Below are 16,259 nucleotides of genomic sequence, written 5' to 3'. Positions count from 1 at the left end.
TCCTTCAGAAGTCGATATATCAGGGGATACATTACACGTTATGAATATGCCGTGAGTGTGCACCCCTCCAAATCATCACTAGCTGCGCCTCTAACCACTGCACTAGGCAATACGCGAATTGGACCGATCATTCGTGGTATCTCCGATTCCGTGGCTACCTTTTCACACAACCAGCCATCTCAAACAAGACTATCGAAAACTATCTTAGCACACTGCTGGGGTTCCCTGCGTGGACTTTGAAGGAGGACCAGTACTGGCATGCCATGCAAATGGCTCGTGGGTTATTTGTCCTGCTGAAGCCGAACATGCGGTTATCTTGGCGCCTCTTGCCCAAAGGCGGCTTGCACCGAGCCGTGCCCGGCAGAGGCAGTCGAATTTGGCCTCCCGTCAAAAACCAGGTGATCGCCCCGAATCTCACGGATTTTGTAGGGGATTATGATTTTTTCACGAATATAGGCGGGTTACTAGACGACCACATCCGCCCCGGAAATTCGCTAGACAATGTACAAATCGTGCACCTCCACAGCAACGCGACGTCGGATGTTGGAATTCCCATGTCTTACCTCGTTCCACCTTCAGGTATTACCATTGTCAGCGACATTGACGATGTGCTTCGTGTATCAACAATTTACCACATCAGTCAAGGATTTAGAAACTTATTGACGCGACCGTTCTATCCCTGGATGAACATGCCCCAAATCTTCGGAAACTGGTCCAAATCGCTACCAAATGCCCATTTTCACTACTTGACCACTGCGCCAGACCAAATGGCCCAGAGCTACATGGATTTTATCTACGACAAATATCCCCATGGAAGTTTCGACTTACGAGCGGTGAATTTCAAAAAATTCCGCTCAAGCTGGTCGGTTCGCAGTGGGCTGCTTGAATTGGTGCTCCAAAGTTACCCGAAACGGAAATTTGTTCTCATCGGGGATAATAGCAACCACGATATAATGAAGAATTACCCGCTACTGGCACTCAAATACCCGGACCAGATCAAGTGCGTGTTCGTGCGCAATGTCTCAGCCACAGATAGCTCCTTTCGATGGCCCTACACTACCAAATATTTCAAGCCACTCAACCGGGAACAGTACATGATCTTTCGATATCCAGTAAGTTTAGCCCATTTGATCATGCTGGAACTAGGTCGTACTGAGCATGATGTTAGGATGATCTGACGAATCTTGATATCGAAAATGGCCGATGCAACAACAAATCCGTGCCCCAGCATCTTGCTTTCCGCTGGCAGGGCCTCCCATGGCGGCCATGAGTGCTCGTACTTGTGGTAAGGGGTCGTTGCTTAGCCTATTCGGCACCGTTTCATTGTTCAGGAAGGATAGTAACGATGGTTAAATCATGACAACCTCTGTAGAATTAAAAGGAATAGTTACTCCGTCCAATTCCAATGTGTATAATAATAGCAGTTTGTTCATCGAGGATTTTGTGTTGAGATGGAGTGCGCTTTTGGTGCCAAGGCTGTTAGTCATCCGTTGCTGCCTCAAAGACAAGCTAAACTGCTTTTGGTTCAACCACAACAAACCAGTGCGGCTTGGCATCATGACACCAGATCAAAGGGGCTCCCTCCAGGTTCCGCTCCCTTTACAAGTCACTTTGCAATTCGAATCGCCATCTACTGTGGAATACATTGTGGAGTATACATTTTTTTTATCGATCTCTGAGACAGCCAGTGCTGTAATGCCCCGACCACCCGCGAAAAAAGGTCGCGCGCCGCGTCAAAACGCGCTCCCCAACGCGCCACCGGCCGCCACTAGCAACGAGGATGAGCGCAACTCAAGTATTTCGAATAACGGGCGGAGGAATAAGCGGCGAGGGACCGTACAGGAGACATCCAAGTACGACAAAATCACACAAGCAACGCCTGCCCGGTCGAATCGGCCTATTCCAGAGCGACAGAGTTCCGCCAGAACCAGAAGACCAAATCAGACGCCAGTCACAAAGCAAGCACAATCGGATTATGGGTCAGCAGCCTCAGCCGTGGCCGGGGGCCATGCTGGCAGAGGACGTTTCTCGGTCGGACCCAAGCGCGGAGATGCTAGCTCGTTGCTGCAAAAGATGGGCGTGGGGACACCTGCGTTTGAGAGCTCGATGTTGAGTGCGTTTCGGCCGAGGCCCAGACAGCACAGTATCTTACAATTGATGGCGGATGACGAATCGTCGGATTTTGGTGACGATGAGGACTTTTTAGGAAGCTTTGAGCCCGAGGATGAGTCGACGCCGTTGCATCTGGGGAAGAGGAAGACGATATCAAGGGGGGAGGTGATTTTAGGTGGTGGTGATGGTTCTGGTACTTGTGTTGACGATGTTGGACGGATTCCCGGGTCGCCAACGAGGGGAGATGTGAGTTTAGTTACGGCGTCGGGGTCGCCGGTAAATATCAAGAAAAGGAAGATAATGGTGCTGGTTCCGCCGCCCAGCAACCGTCTTGCACGACGCGAGCCGTCTCCGGAAATGGAGTCGATTCCTAACCACGAAATTGGTGTTGAGGTGGTTGAAGAGACTGAACACAGCCCATCAGAAGATGATGATGACCTGCTGCCTCCAATGGGACGACCTACACGCGAGATGTCGCCAGAGGCTTGGAGCCAAACATTAGCACCGCCATTGAGTAGCCCGACCACGTCTCCCAACAAATCGCCCGAGCGACCGAGGTCACACGCAAAAAGTCGAAAGAAAAAGGGCAAACCAGATTCCGAAGCAAAACTACTTGTCTCTACGGCCGCTTTACAAGCGAATCTTCTACCGCAACGGCGACGACGAAGGCGGCGCCTGAATGGAAATGGTGAATTTGACGTGTTTGACGACAACGATGGTTCTTCAGCGCGAAGTCCATCGCCCGAACTTGCGCCGGATGAAGACGAATTAAGCTACTTGCCAATCCGGCCAGGGCGCAAAGCGTCTACCAAGAAACTAAAAGAAAATAAAACCGCATTGAACAGGTTGCCCAAACGCGGTAAACGACCTGGAGCCAAGGAGAAATCTACGGACTCTAATGAGCGCAAGCCATCAAAGCCCTCTAGAGACGGAGCGCGAGTCACGTATTCGCGCCAACGACCGGCGAACGCGGAGGCTGATGCTCTGAGTGTCCCCGAGGGAGACGTCGAAGACGCAGGTACAGAAGGCGGGCGTTTTGTCAGTGAGGAACTTGTGCGTCAGTCTGCGAAATTTGCTGAGGTTGACCAGTGGTCCATTGATTTCGAAGATGTTGTAGTTGAACAGGGCAGTTCATACAGATGATTTGTGTATATATCAAAACGGAGGATTGATTCAAGGCGCTGGGGTGCGTTCGGGGAATTTGACCCCTCACTGTAGGGATGATTCGACTTTTGTACGGAGTACGGAGTCCGGAGTATTTCGATGCATTTTATTTTCTCGGATTCAATAATCATAAGGCCCCTGATAAATATCCGCGGATGCATTCCCGAGTCTCGCAGTGCAAATCGTTATCCGACATTAACCACGGTTAGCCATCAATGACAAACACCGCCTTTGATGAGGGGCATTAGGAGCATTCACTTACTTATAATTCCGTCGTCCCTCAAAACAATTGGCAGGCGAACACTGAACTCGTTCATCTCTGACCCTGCACGAAAGCACGCAGCAAAGAGCCCCTTTCAATTGCCCGCCATGGACCCCGCCGTCGATAAGATTCTTGCTGGCAAGTACCCCGCCAAACAACATGCCAGACGCGTTGCAGAAGCCCTCAAGGCGGCCGGCCAGGACGGATCAGGCGTCATCTATCTAGAGGGGACAAAAACTCGTATGGCAGAAGACAGCGACGAGGCCGTGCCATTCCGGTGAGCTACTTGCGCGAAATTGTGTTCTGTTTGGTGACCCCGCATGGCTCCCTTCGAAAAACCACCTCACTGATCGCATGGATATAGCCAACGTCGTAACTTTTACTACCTCTCCGGCTGCGATCTGAGCGATTCGTACGTGACCTACAACATTGACAAAGATGAGCTCGTTCTCTACATTCCTCCAGCGGACCCCGATGAAGTTATCTGGACCGGTTTGCCGATGAGCGCCGAAGAAGCCCTCAAAGTATACGATGTCGACGTGGTTCTGCCATCTACTGAGGTTAATGCCCAGCTTGCTCATTGCTGCGCCAATAAAGACTCCAAACCGAAGCGAGTCTACGCTATTCCGGACCGTGTTTGTCCCGAAACGACATTCCTCCCGTTCGACGACACCAACTGGGATGTTTTAGCCCAGGCAATCGAGCAGTGCAGGAAGGTCAAGGATGAATACGAAATTGCGCTTCTTAAGCGTGCCAACGAGATTTCCGCGCAGGCCCATCTTGCAGTGATGAAGGCGTCCAAGACGGCCAAGAATGAAAGGGAGCTGGAGGCTATTTTCCGCAGCACATGCTTGTATTATGACAGCCGACAGCAGTCGTACGGCCCGATCATGGCCCGTGGCGTCAATGGCGCGACGTTGCATTATCAGACCAACAACATGGATATCGATGACCCGGTCACAGGAGAGAGACCCAGTCTTCTCATCGACGCTGGCGGCGAATATCGGATGTATGCGTCTGATATTACCCGTGCGATTCCTCTCTCTGGAAAATTCTCCCCAGAAGCACGCCAGATTTACGACATCGTGCTGGACATGCAAATGCAGTGCTTTGGCATGATCAAGGCAGGCGTAGCATGGGATGATGTGCATGCGCTTGCTCACAAAGTTGCTATCAAGGGCCTCGTGAACTTGGGCATCTTGCGCGGCTCCGAAGAAGAGCTTTTCCAAAAGGGCGTGAGCGTTGCGTTTTTCCCACACGGTTTGGGCCACTATATGGGCATGGATACCCACGATGTCGGTGGGAATCCTAACTTTGCGGATCCAAACCCCATGTTTAAATATTTGCGCCTTCGGGGAACTTTGTCACCAAACGAGGTGGTGACCGTTGAACCTGGTGTATGTGACGAATCCTATGCCCCTAACCAATCCTTCTTTCGTCTCATAATACTAAAATACTGCCCAGGTATATTTCTGCCGATTCATCATTGAACCATACCTCAAGTCGCCAGAATTGAGCAAATATATCGACTCTGCTGTACTTGATAAGTACTGGAAAGTCGGAGGTGTCCGTATTGAAGACAACCTTGTCGTCACTCAAGACGGTTTCCAGAATCTTACTACCGTGCCCAAAGACGCTGAGGAGGTAGAGAGGATTGTACAACAAGGGTAGGCCCATATGTTGGGCGATGCTCCTGAATTCTTCAAGGGTACCTGCCTTTGTTCTTGTCAGTGTATGTATGTATGTAAACTCGCACATATGTAGATAAACGATATTTAAACGCGATGTGTTTTGGTGATGCACAACCTACTTTTTCTTTTGGGTACTTGGTATATCACTTGGCTAGACAGAAAATAAACAACAAAAATGGTTCATCGGAGCCAGCTAAGGGACAATCAATCAAGAAGTAAGTTGACATTCGAATTGAAAGGGAGGGACAGATCACTGACACACAAGGAATGAGAAGAAAGCGGACTGATGTCAACTTTGAGGGTATCGACGCCGATAAAAGGACACCCATACACAACTATAGTCAGGCTCTAGCACCAACATGATATTATTACACAAAGTTAATAATGAGTACACTTTATTGTTTCACTCAGAGCATCCTAGCTCTCTTTCTCGCGCTACCTTTAACAGCTGGGCTGGCTGTTTCGCGATCTTGAGCGCGCTTCTCCCTTTGATCCAATACGAGGCTAAGCACATCGAAACCGAACTGTGGGTACTGAAGACACAAGGTCCTGAAATCCGCCTCTGCCTCGTGACGCAAGACATGGCTCCGTGTGGCCCAGAAAGCGGCCACCGGTTTGCGGATCGTATCGTCCGCCTTGGTGTGAGTGTAGACATATTTGGCGTACTCGATTTCACCCTTGGCGGTGCTGTGGATGCGATGGATTTTCCCGTGGGCAAGCGATTTAAGCTTGTTGATACCGAGCTTCTCGGCCAAGGTGTATACACGGGCGTGCTTGAGGAGCTGTTGGCCGGTCTCATCGACCTCTGGTATCGCTGGATCTGTTTCGAGGCCTTCTGAGGGAGCTGCGAGACGTTTCGGAAAGTATTCACCTGTGTACTGATACTGAAGAAAACATCCGACAGTGTCTATGGATTCGTCTTCAAGGAAAATGCGACGCTTCAGTAAAAAAGTGTAACATGTTAGGAGGATCATGGGCAACATTTTTGCGAGAGGGATCTTGGGGTTTTGGCGCCTGAAATTGACGTACCGGTCCATCTTCGGGGAATTTTGATACTTCTTCAGCAAAATATGGGCTTAACGTCAAAATCGCTTGATGCGCCGTTAAGACTGTCTGCTCCTCTCCTTTGCCAACGACTAACTCCACGATCGGGGATTTCAGGTAGCTGGGCTAGGTCAGAAGCTGCGCGCTGAAACCGAACACGATGGCTGTAGGTTTGGGGATCAAATCGATTTGAAAGTACCAGTAAACCAAAGCCTTATCTTCATTCTCGGTTTATAAATGAGAAATCCTTACTCTAAGAATTGGTTCTCTTTGCTGTTCTCTGGCGATTTCGCTGTCGCATCGTTTTCTTCCGTCGGCGCCGGGTCAGCTGCGGGTTCCGCATCATCGGCAGGCTGAGACTGGGGAGCCGGCGTCTCGCTTGCGCCTGTCATTTCGACATCTTTGCTGCCTCCGACCTCAATTTCAACCCGGGGTTCAGCCATGGTCTTTAGCGACGGGGGCCCGTTTGAGCTTGCTAGCTTCGAGCTGGCGACAAGAGATGAGGACTCCGTATATATCCGTAATTATGGTAATTGGTAGGTCAATTGATATGGTCAGCCTCGAGAACAGGAACTTGGACGGATATCCAGGTAAAAATGGCCTATATATCACCGGCGCCTGTGAGGCCAACAAGCTGCCATCTCGCTGTTCCTGCCACAAGCTCCAAAGCAGCAAACTGCCGCCCTTGACCGCCTCACTAGCTACGGGACCCCTGACCCAGCCACTAGATTAGGTATTTAGGGGCTTGGCAGATACTGAGCCACATTTATTATGACTAAGCCAGAGCCTGATAGGACGACGACTTCCAAAGCCATGAGAAGGATGAGGTGGTTGGGGTCGTACCATAGCTTTGATTTCTGGAGAACGACGGCGTTTGGGATGGATAACATCGGAAGCCAGATGTTGAATACCTGGGACAGGCAGAAGAGCTGCCCTGTTCCCATGGTTCGGACTGCAATGGTTGACATCACAACCCAACTCACTTCTGGACCTATATAACTAGGTCAAACGCTCTACATCTGCAATGTGTTGTTATACGGAAGGACAACTCCTCAATATCTGCTCATTGTCGTCTCTAGCCTCGATATAAACATGGGATTTCGCTTTCTGATTCCTTCAAAGAAGAGGTCGAAGCCCTCGTCTCCACTGCCCGCAGACCTGCCCCCAATCTACCGATTATCCCAAGACTTGATACTCTATCTCCTCGAGTCTCTTCCGCCTCCGGATGCGGCCGCTTTTGCACTCACCAGCCAGGCGGTATGGCGGGCATTGGGCGGCTTGCCGGACTTTCGCAAGTTAGTATCCCAAATCGATCAGGGCGAGCGCAGGGCTTTCTTGAGTCGCCTGGAACAATATTATCCCAATCATGTCTATTGCTCCCAGTGCATCATTTTTCATAAGCAGGACAAGAAGAGATATGTCTGTCGGCCCCATCCGTTCGGTAATGAAATATTTGGCGACTTAACTGTCCGTGATGTGCGCTTTGAACGCTTAGATATCCATGTGCCATTCCTCAAAGCCAAAGAGATTATGAACCGTCATCGGTATGGGGAACCACATGGATGCCTACCCACTGTCATGGATTTCAACTGCCGAATAAGATGCCTCAACTTCAAACACAAAGAGGAATACTCGGACCCGCCTAGGTATTTCTCTCTCACCGCTCGGAGCGCTCATGATAAGCTACTCCTCAGGGCCGACGTGTCTGTATTTATTCGGCCAAAAGACTTTGAAGTGAACAAATCTTCCGTTATTGTGTCATCTCTTTACGACTCTACCCATATGCAGCGCCCTGGCGGCGCCTGGAAATCCCTTTTAGAGTCTTTCGCCGGGTCGAACGAGAGTACGCTATTTGTTCGATGCTCGAGTTGCTTGGCTGAGATGCGCTGCATTGTTAATACACAGAAAAACCAAAAGTATTATGAAATCAGGAATACAACGTGGCATAACTTGGGGCCCTGCCGTGATTCGTTTGATCGCAAATGGCGTACGGAGACGGAACACTGCTGCGACGACTCTTCCAATGCTATATCTCCGGCTGAGTCATTTTATCTTGCTCATTTCGACGATAAGGCCTCGTCTCAGCTAAAAATCAAGCAACCTCCCTGTTGGCTTTCTCTCTATCCTAAATTATGTGAGTCTTGAGGGGTTATTGGGATCTCGGCGGTGGTTTTGCAGACTAGAGACTCTCTCGCGGATAAGAGTCTTAATTTTTAATAATGAGGGGTTGGAGGCTTCTTGTTGGCAATGGTTGACTCCTTGAAGAGCACTGAATTGGAGTGAAATAATTTTATCAAGATGGGATACTTAATGCAATGTAAAACTATATCGTACATTAATTAAACGTCTTCGTACCTATTCGACGTAGATGCTCAGTCCGTCTTTGTAGGTTCTTGCTCCGTGGGTTTCTCAACGAACGGCTCTGCAATGCCCTTACTCTCAATATCAACCAATATCTCTTTCTTTTGGTTCACTCTAAATATGCCCTTCTCCCCTCCAACCGCATGTGCCATAGTCGTCTCCCTCTAACGGCGCCAGTTCACCCAGGACCTTTCGCATATACAACACAATTTGTGCAATCTTACTCCAGTCAATGTCCTCTCCGCGACCCTGCACATCCGTATACGATCCTTTGTACAAATTTCTCCACACTGCCGCTGCAAGGACGGCATCCCCTTTGACAAGACCCTCATCATATGCTGCTAAAACACCACGCCACTGAAGGAATAAATCTTTGAGGTATTTGACGCGGATGCTACGGGACGTAATACCGTGCATGACATCCATACGATCTTCGGCGTTGTTTGAGAAGTGGTCGAATAGGTGGCGTGAGAAGGTCTGAAACGATTCGGGGGATGGAAGAGCACGTAGGCGAACGGTTATCAGGTACATGTGTAGAAACGTGACTTGGGACCATGAGGAGAATGTTGGGAGCAGTCCGAGCTCTATCTCATGTGTTCCGTCAGTGTTGGATTTTCAAGCTTCAAAAAAAAAAATCTTGGGGCCCGCGTCTAGTTTTTAGCATCCAGAGAAAGGAAGACGTACCTTCATACCACCAACCCTCCCCTACACCGAGATCCTCTCCATTGGCAGTCTTGGGGATTTCAGCACCTCGTTCCGAGATTTGTGGAATCTTATAATCTGCCTGCGCCGAGCAGGCCTCAAAGAGTTTCTTTGTGATACCATAGGCCACGTAAGTCTCAGTTGAGCGTAAACCGGCGGCTCTTTGACGCCCTGCTACAGGCGGTTTAGGCAAAGGTGTGGGATCTTGCAGAGGGGGTGGTTTCTGGGCGTTCGAAGTAGACGCATAACGGCGCGGTGACGGTTTTGATAATCGATCGGAGAACCAAGGACGCTGGGCAATGGGCTTTTGCAAAGATTCGAGGTGGGATTCAAATGGAACGAATCTCACATCCTGGAGCATGAGAGCGATTAGCGCACCATATCAACTCCACGTAGAACGATTGGTGTTTACCTGAAGGTTTCGTGGTAACTGAGACAGTGATCGGACAAAAGGTCGCGACGCCATAGAATAATAGTAAATTGATTCAAACTGATGGATTGTAATAATATTGAAGCTGTTCGCCGCAGGATCATTTCAAACTTGGGATCAAAATGATTTCGACGTCAAGGATCGATGTTTGCATTGTTTGTTTGCCTTATCAGCTGGGATCATTTCGCTGTGATGGCAAGAAGGAAAATTAGTTGGTCAATGCTACGTCTATCTCAGTATACTTGGACCTTGACCTTCGCCGGCGAGTGTCCGTATGGTATCTTACAACGATGCACCGCGTTGATTGAAGTTCTGTACTGCGAATGAGGAAAAACCTTGCACAGGAAGCGAAATGGAGTCGCCAAATACGCCGCAAAATCATGTTGTACTTGATAATCTCAGTTTAGCTAGGCAGCACAACCCTCTCCAGGCTGCTGTCCACCAACGGGAGTATCTCCGTTAATTTATTTGGGTCTCGCATCATTGCTGGTATATCTTCCCGCGTCGCAGCCAATGTCTGTGACCAAATTAGGTTGACTATGCTATTGGGCGAAGCTGAGAGAACTTTCTTACCTGCCGGACTGTATCATACTGTTCTTCTTTTGAGAGGTATTCCCTGACAACTTCCTTCGTTTCGAAATCTATAAAGACCCTTGTGTCTCGAATGCGAAAGAGAACATTGTCCAGTCGCATGAAGAATCGGGAGAGTAGGAGAAGGCAGGATGGCATTACTCTTATCTTGCAGGATAACATAGAGATCCCATTGTCGGCCAGCTCGTCTTCATATAAAATCACGTCATCAAAGAAAAGTATCGGATCGGGCCTTTTTAAGCGGTCGATCGGCAGAGGTATCGTCGAAGTTTCAAACTCGTTTCCGTTCGAGGATACAGTCCCCTTATAATCTGTCGTATAAGACCAGTCAAAAGGCTTCACAACTTCTCTTATGCCCTCATGTGTCTGCTCTCTGAGTTCAGGGGGTTAGTAAGGAATAGGATTCTGAAGATGGTCACAGCGCACCGGCTCTTCTGCCACTCTCTCGAATAAGCCACTTTCAGTGCACGTTGTCCGGTCTTATCCACGCGATCTAGCGCATCGAAAGCGTTAAAATTGATTTCCCATCCAGATTGCGGGTGTTCGATTGATACTAAGTTGTCTCCGAATATCATTTCTGGCGGGGCAATTCCTAACTTGTTTGTCATCTCGTCAATTGGGCCGGCTTTGAGAATAGGCAATTTCCGCGTTGTTATCTGGAAACCGTTTCTTGTAATCGCATTGGAATTGGAGGGAGAAGGGAATTTAGTATCAAGCTGGCGGCCTGAGCCAGCGCGCGGCGGGACTGCACAGTGTTCCGCCATGATATCTTCCCTGCAGTTTGAGAGGCGACAATGAACAGGCTTTCAATTTTGACACGGTCTCTAGGGATAGAAGTAGGCGAAGTTGAAAGGTATTGGTTTACTTTGAAAGCGAAAGGGTTTGTTCCCCATGCCGGCCTCGAACCTCATCATCGCGATCTTCACCCCACTGAATGCCAAGACAGGCCTAGGATGATGACAAAGGGGGGTGTTGCTATGGCGACGAGCGGGCTCCCGGCTGGTAAACATTGAATGCACCCCGAACCCACGAACTTCTTCGTATCCGCTCAATGAATATTAACCGTCTACCTTTGCCCATCCTTAGCTGTTGCAACATTTTCACTTCTTTTCTTGCCTCATAAGCCTCGTTCTGTGCTTTCACTGTCTAATTTGCACTTTGCGAACACTCTCCTTGCATTCCGTCTCAACTATGGCGACCAAAGCACTAGAATCGAGATTTGAGCAATTATCCGTCAACGATGAAAACCTCCCTCCAAGTAGTCATAGGGACTACGAGAAGCCCAAGGTATGACCATACAGAACCCTGGGGTCATCTACGAAGACACTGACGAGTTTCCAGGCTGCGTTGCCAAAGACCATCTCGATATCTGGATTGTCAAGCGCTAGCCAGGCTTCACTTAATGCCAACCGCGCAAATCTCTTGAAATTTGCTTTGCAAAACAATGAAGGGAGGCTACACCCGAATGCCGCTTCTCCTCGTAAAAATAACTCTGGATCCGCCGAAGAGGGAACCCCCTCACACCCACTTTATGACCAACCATCCGCAAAGCAATGGCATCTTGGAATGTTCGAGATTGGCAAACCGCTTGGGAAGGGCAAATTTGGACGAGTGTACCTCGCACGAGAGCGGTCTACTGGATTCGTCTGCGCTTTGAAAGTCCTTCACAAGCACGAGTTGGTGAAGGGAAGAGTCGAAACGCAATTGCGGCGAGAGATCGAGATCCAGAGCAACCTCAGACACCCCAATATTCTACGGCTTTTCGGGCACTTCCATGACTCTAAACGAGTATTTCTAATACTTGAGTTTGCCGGAAAGGGAGAATTGTACAAGCATCTCCGAAAAGAGAACCGCTTTCCCGAATGGAAAGCCGCACAATATATCGCACAGATGGCGGCTGCACTGAAATATCTCCATAAAAAACACGTTATGCACCGTGATATTAAACCAGAGAACATCCTTGTTGGGATTCACGGAGAAATCAAGATCAGTGACTTCGGTTGGAGCGTCCATGCCCCCAACAACAGAAGAAAGACCATGTGTGGTACTCTCGACTACCTGCCACCTGAAATGCTCAAGCCAGGAACCCAAGATAACTACTACGACGAAAAGGTAGACTTATGGAGTTTAGGTGTGCTCACTTATGAATTCCTCGTTGGCGAGGCCCCTTTCGAGGATACACCGCTTCTGACTCGGCGACGGATTACTCGAGGTGATATGACCATTCCATCTTTCGTAAGCCCAGAGGCAAGAGATTTAATCAAAAGAGTAAGTGGAGTTTTTGGGATTATTTCTGGGTATCAAACTGACTGTAAACCAGTTGCTCGTCCTTGATCCTGCTAAGCGGATTCCACTAGACGAGGTTCAAAAACACCCGTGGATCGTCAAGTATTGTATCAAGGGAGAACGAGCAACACAACGGAGTATGGGCAAAGAAGGAAAAGCATGAGCGTGGCTCCTTTCTGTATCCCTTCTACCTTCATTGAGGCATTCCTGGAGTTAGGATCTTCTTTTCTATCGGATCATATCGTGATCGTTAGCGTGTGGAGTTTCGAGTTGGTTAGTACAGCGCACGAAAGTTGTCGTTATTTCAGTCATCTCATGTTACATGGAGTCTATGTTCCCAAATTCAATATTTCGCCAGTAATTGAGGATTCGTCATTGCTATGTAGCTTGGACGTTCGTCACCGATAGATCTCATCAAACGGTCTGGTATCTCGAAAACAACTATCCCAAACTTCGTTGACTACCTGAGTTGCTTGCTGCTCATCCTTGCAAGCTGGTCTCGCCTGGACAGATAATATAGCTCTCCGCCGCACGCATTCTTGGTGGTGCTGTGTAAATTTCCATTGCGACCGAGTGAAGAACTCTCTCGCCCATCGACATTCACCGCTTAGATTACTTGCGCGAATCTGCAAACGTCACCATTAGATATCATCCGTCATACTCCTATGTTGTTTCAGGGATTATACCTCCGCACATGCAGCGTGCCGTAAATTATCGTCCCAATCGACTTTGAATCTCATGTGGTCGTATGCGTGAATCATTTCATGAGCCAGCGTATCTTCCAGATGCCCTTGATTTCGCATCTCATTGGCGCAGATCTGAATTCCGTAATCTGGATCGAAGCCGCCGGCTTGCCGGTGTTTACACCGTCGACAGAATATGTTGTGGTTGGAAATATTGCCGCCGAGTTGTTTGATGTTATCTTGGATAAAGCGGATTATAGGACCTAGAGGTCGGACGGCGGAGAGTTAACGGAGACCTTGAGAAATAACAGGACGCGATGCAGCTGCGAGGCCTTACTGTATTGAAGGAGGTAATCTCGTTGGTCTTCGCAGCGTTTGCAATCTGCTTTTTCGTTCCTGATGTCTGTCGCAATACGAAACTTCTCCATTCCTTCTGCCGTCATCTTTCCCGTAAGACCTCGCCAAAGGTTACGGCATATCGTCCAAGCATCGTCGCCAGGGATGTATCCGTTGTCCTTTTGGTTGTTCGAGGAGCTTGAACTGGAACTGGTCGGTTGCGATTCTGCCATTGAATACAAATATATATCTCCCAAACGCCTACCTAGCAAATCAACGGTGTATAAAGTAGATTTGTCTGAACTTTGCAGAAAGATCAACTCCCAATGCATGTGCTTCACGGTCTTGCGCAGAGATAATTTACGGCGGTGACAGGTGGCAGAATATCTCGACAAACCTTAAGGAATGCGTGAATATTCAGCTGTCAATCCAAAATTCCACAGTGGGGAATCTGCGGGATTCGACCGATCTAACCTCCTATGATATCAGATTCGGTGTTTAGCGGTGTGCTGCTTTTATATTTTACCTGGATTATTTCCTGGAGGCGGGTTTCGTGAAAAGCGCATGGATAGCTGATATGCGAGCCTGTCCACATAACAAGGTACAAGATGAAGGGTACCACGAAACCGTTGACGATTGTGATCAAGCTCGGTGAGTCGAGAGTATCGAGTGTCTGCAAATGACACGACAGCTGAGACCAATGGCATATATCAGGGACGAGTTCAATTGTCGATGAAAACACGCGGGAACCCATCCTTTCAATACTCACTCTAATCGTCGAAACAGCGGCAAAACTATTGAAGGATGGTCACCAAGTTATTATCGTCTCGTCCGGCGCAATTGGAGTCGGGCTCCGGAAAATGGACATTGACCAAAGACCCAAGCATCTCCCCCGCGTTCAGGCATGTCCTTCTCTTCCAACTGGGAAATCGAGTTGGGCGAGACTAACAGTCCGGTGCTAGGCTCTTGCCGCGGTTGGACAATGTCAGCTTATGAGCTTGTGGGATAGTTTGTTTGCGCACCTTCGGCAGCCCATTGCTCAAATATTATTGACACGGAACGACATTGCGGACGTAAGCTCTGGCCTAAGCCCCGGTTGAATCAGAATACTGAATGCTAGATAAGAGGACACAATATACCAACGCCCAAAATACATTCGCTGAATTATTGAAGATGGGTGTGATCCCCATTGTAAACGAGAACGATACGCTTGCTGTTTCGGTAGGGCATATCCAGAACGTTCCCCCATATGACCCCTTGTTGACTCGCAACTTGTTTTCTAGGAAATCAAATTTGGCGACAACGATACTCTTTCGGCTATTACCGCCGCTATGGTCGGGGCTGATTATCTGTTCCTGATGACTGATGTCGATGGGCTATATACGTCCAACCCACGAACTAACCCTGATGCCCAGGTTATTGAAGTTGTGGAGGACATCTCCTCTCTTGACGTGGACGTGTCAACAGCTGGTTCTTCACTGGGCACGGGAGGCATGAGTACTAAAATTGTGGCAGCCCGATTGGCATCAAGCGCAGGCGTCACCACAGTCATCACTCGCAGCTCCCTCCCCGGTAACATCTCAAGATAGTAGAATATCTCGAAGATAAGAAACGTTCCTTGTCTCTTATCGAGGGGGAACCGACGGGACAAATTCAATTTCGTACCGCGCCGTTACACACCCGTTTCGCGCCTCACAGCCCCGATGCAGTCAAGATCGTTTTGGATCCTTCCATGGACTTTACACCCCACGGAAACGCTCTATATAGACTACGGGAGCCTACTGCGCCATCTTGAACAAAAGCAAGTCTTCTCCCCGCGGGCGTTGTGGCAATCGAAAGGACACTTCTCCCAACAAGAAGCGGTACGACTGGTAGTTGTCGAACGCCGCTCTCCGTCCGCCCTCAACGGAGATTTCCAGCATCATGGCGAAGAACCAAAGGAAGTCGGACGAGCGCTTGTGAACTATGGCAGCGCGGAAATCGCCCGGATAAAGGGGTCGCGGAGTACGCAGATACAGGCGATTTTGGGCTATGCGGACAGCGAATATGTCGCCTTGCGTGAGAACATTTTTTTTTTCCACATGATGGATCGACCAAGCCGACCTGGCACGCCGGGCTTGGATGAAATGATGGTTCGAAGCGGTGCGCAGTCCCCGGCGATTGAGAAGCTTCTGGCTATCTAAGGGGAAATTCTGTTTTCTTTTTCTTTTTTTTTTGTACTTCTGACGTTCCGCTTCGGCGTGAACAGTGGCGTATCGGGTCACCTATGCCGTTCAACTACTCATATTTTCCAGCTTTTGCGATTCAACACGAGATGTTACTATTCACGAAGGTTTAGGGTTTAGTTATAGAGGCGTTTTCTTTTTTTTTTAGGTCATGACAACCACGGAGCTCTTCGCATTGATAACAAAAAGGAGACTGACGAGAACTCAAGTATTGTACCAAATCTTTTATGGGCCTGAACTGTAGATTGATACATAGCTTCATGCTCTCCCAAACCCAGTGCCAGAGGTCAAAAACGAAAGGGCAATCATCTTGACAGAAACCGCATGCTCATCTATCCTTGACCAGAACGCCCCGATCCCAGAGTTATGCAC

At 49.0% G+C, this 16,259-nt stretch overlaps 8 protein-coding genes across 8 annotated transcripts; 6 read left to right on the top strand and 2 right to left on the bottom strand.

Annotated features, from left to right (window-relative positions):
* Positions 1-46: 46 nt before the first annotated feature.
* UREG_00912 (uncharacterized protein) lies at positions 47-1,178 on the top strand (the record flags this gene model as incomplete). The annotated part of the gene is made up of 2 exons (XM_002541351.1): positions 47-51; positions 107-1,178. 2 exons carry the CDS (start codon positions 47-49, stop codon positions 1,176-1,178), a joined length of 1,077 nt encoding a protein of 358 aa, XP_002541397.1.
* A 517-nt stretch (positions 1,179-1,695) lies between these two features.
* On the top strand, positions 1,696-3,255 carry UREG_00911 (uncharacterized protein; the record flags this gene model as incomplete). The annotated part of the gene is made up of 1 exon (XM_002541350.1): positions 1,696-3,255. The coding sequence occupies one exon, from the start codon at positions 1,696-1,698 to the stop codon at positions 3,253-3,255; it is 1,560 nt and encodes a 519-aa protein (XP_002541396.1).
* A 390-nt stretch (positions 3,256-3,645) lies between these two features.
* On the top strand, positions 3,646-5,317 carry UREG_00910 (uncharacterized protein; the record flags this gene model as incomplete). Its single annotated transcript, XM_002541349.1, has 5 exons — positions 3,646-3,815; positions 3,903-4,935; positions 5,003-5,205; positions 5,246-5,270; positions 5,303-5,317. 5 exons carry the CDS (start codon positions 3,646-3,648, stop codon positions 5,315-5,317), a joined length of 1,446 nt encoding a protein of 481 aa, XP_002541395.1.
* Positions 5,318-5,636: 319 nt separating this feature from the next.
* On the bottom strand, positions 5,637-6,716 carry UREG_00909 (uncharacterized protein; the record flags this gene model as incomplete). The annotated part of the gene is made up of 3 exons (XM_002541348.1): positions 5,637-6,167; positions 6,259-6,394; positions 6,526-6,716. The coding sequence occupies 3 exons, from the start codon at positions 6,714-6,716 to the stop codon at positions 5,637-5,639; spliced, it is 858 nt and encodes a 285-aa protein (XP_002541394.1).
* Positions 6,717-7,365: 649 nt separating this feature from the next.
* UREG_00908 (uncharacterized protein) lies at positions 7,366-8,418 on the top strand (the record flags this gene model as incomplete). Its single annotated transcript, XM_002541347.1, has 1 exon — positions 7,366-8,418. The coding sequence occupies one exon, from the start codon at positions 7,366-7,368 to the stop codon at positions 8,416-8,418; it is 1,053 nt and encodes a 350-aa protein (XP_002541393.1).
* Positions 8,419-8,748: 330 nt separating this feature from the next.
* On the bottom strand, positions 8,749-9,697 carry UREG_00907 (uncharacterized protein; the record flags this gene model as incomplete). The annotated part of the gene is made up of 2 exons (XM_002541346.1): positions 8,749-9,218; positions 9,319-9,697. The coding sequence occupies 2 exons, from the start codon at positions 9,695-9,697 to the stop codon at positions 8,749-8,751; spliced, it is 849 nt and encodes a 282-aa protein (XP_002541392.1).
* A 1,851-nt stretch (positions 9,698-11,548) lies between these two features.
* On the top strand, positions 11,549-12,806 carry UREG_00906 (serine/threonine-protein kinase Eg2; the record flags this gene model as incomplete). The annotated part of the gene is made up of 3 exons (XM_002541345.1): positions 11,549-11,644; positions 11,699-12,625; positions 12,678-12,806. 3 exons carry the CDS (start codon positions 11,549-11,551, stop codon positions 12,804-12,806), a joined length of 1,152 nt encoding a protein of 383 aa, XP_002541391.1.
* A 2,029-nt stretch (positions 12,807-14,835) lies between these two features.
* On the top strand, positions 14,836-15,845 carry UREG_00905 (glutamate 5-kinase; the record flags this gene model as incomplete). Its single annotated transcript, XM_002541344.1, has 3 exons — positions 14,836-14,883; positions 14,946-15,234; positions 15,430-15,845. The coding sequence occupies 3 exons, from the start codon at positions 14,836-14,838 to the stop codon at positions 15,843-15,845; spliced, it is 753 nt and encodes a 250-aa protein (XP_002541390.1).
* Between the last annotated feature and the right edge of the window lie 414 nt (positions 15,846-16,259).

This window comes from Uncinocarpus reesii, genomic scaffold (genome assembly GCF_000003515.1).
Source record: "Uncinocarpus reesii 1704 scaffold_1 genomic scaffold, whole genome shotgun sequence".
NCBI classification, from domain to species: Eukaryota; Fungi; Ascomycota; class Eurotiomycetes; order Onygenales; family Onygenaceae; genus Uncinocarpus; species Uncinocarpus reesii.
The sequence above is the reverse complement of the archived record's forward strand: the minus strand, read 5'-3'. Positions and strand labels throughout refer to the sequence as shown.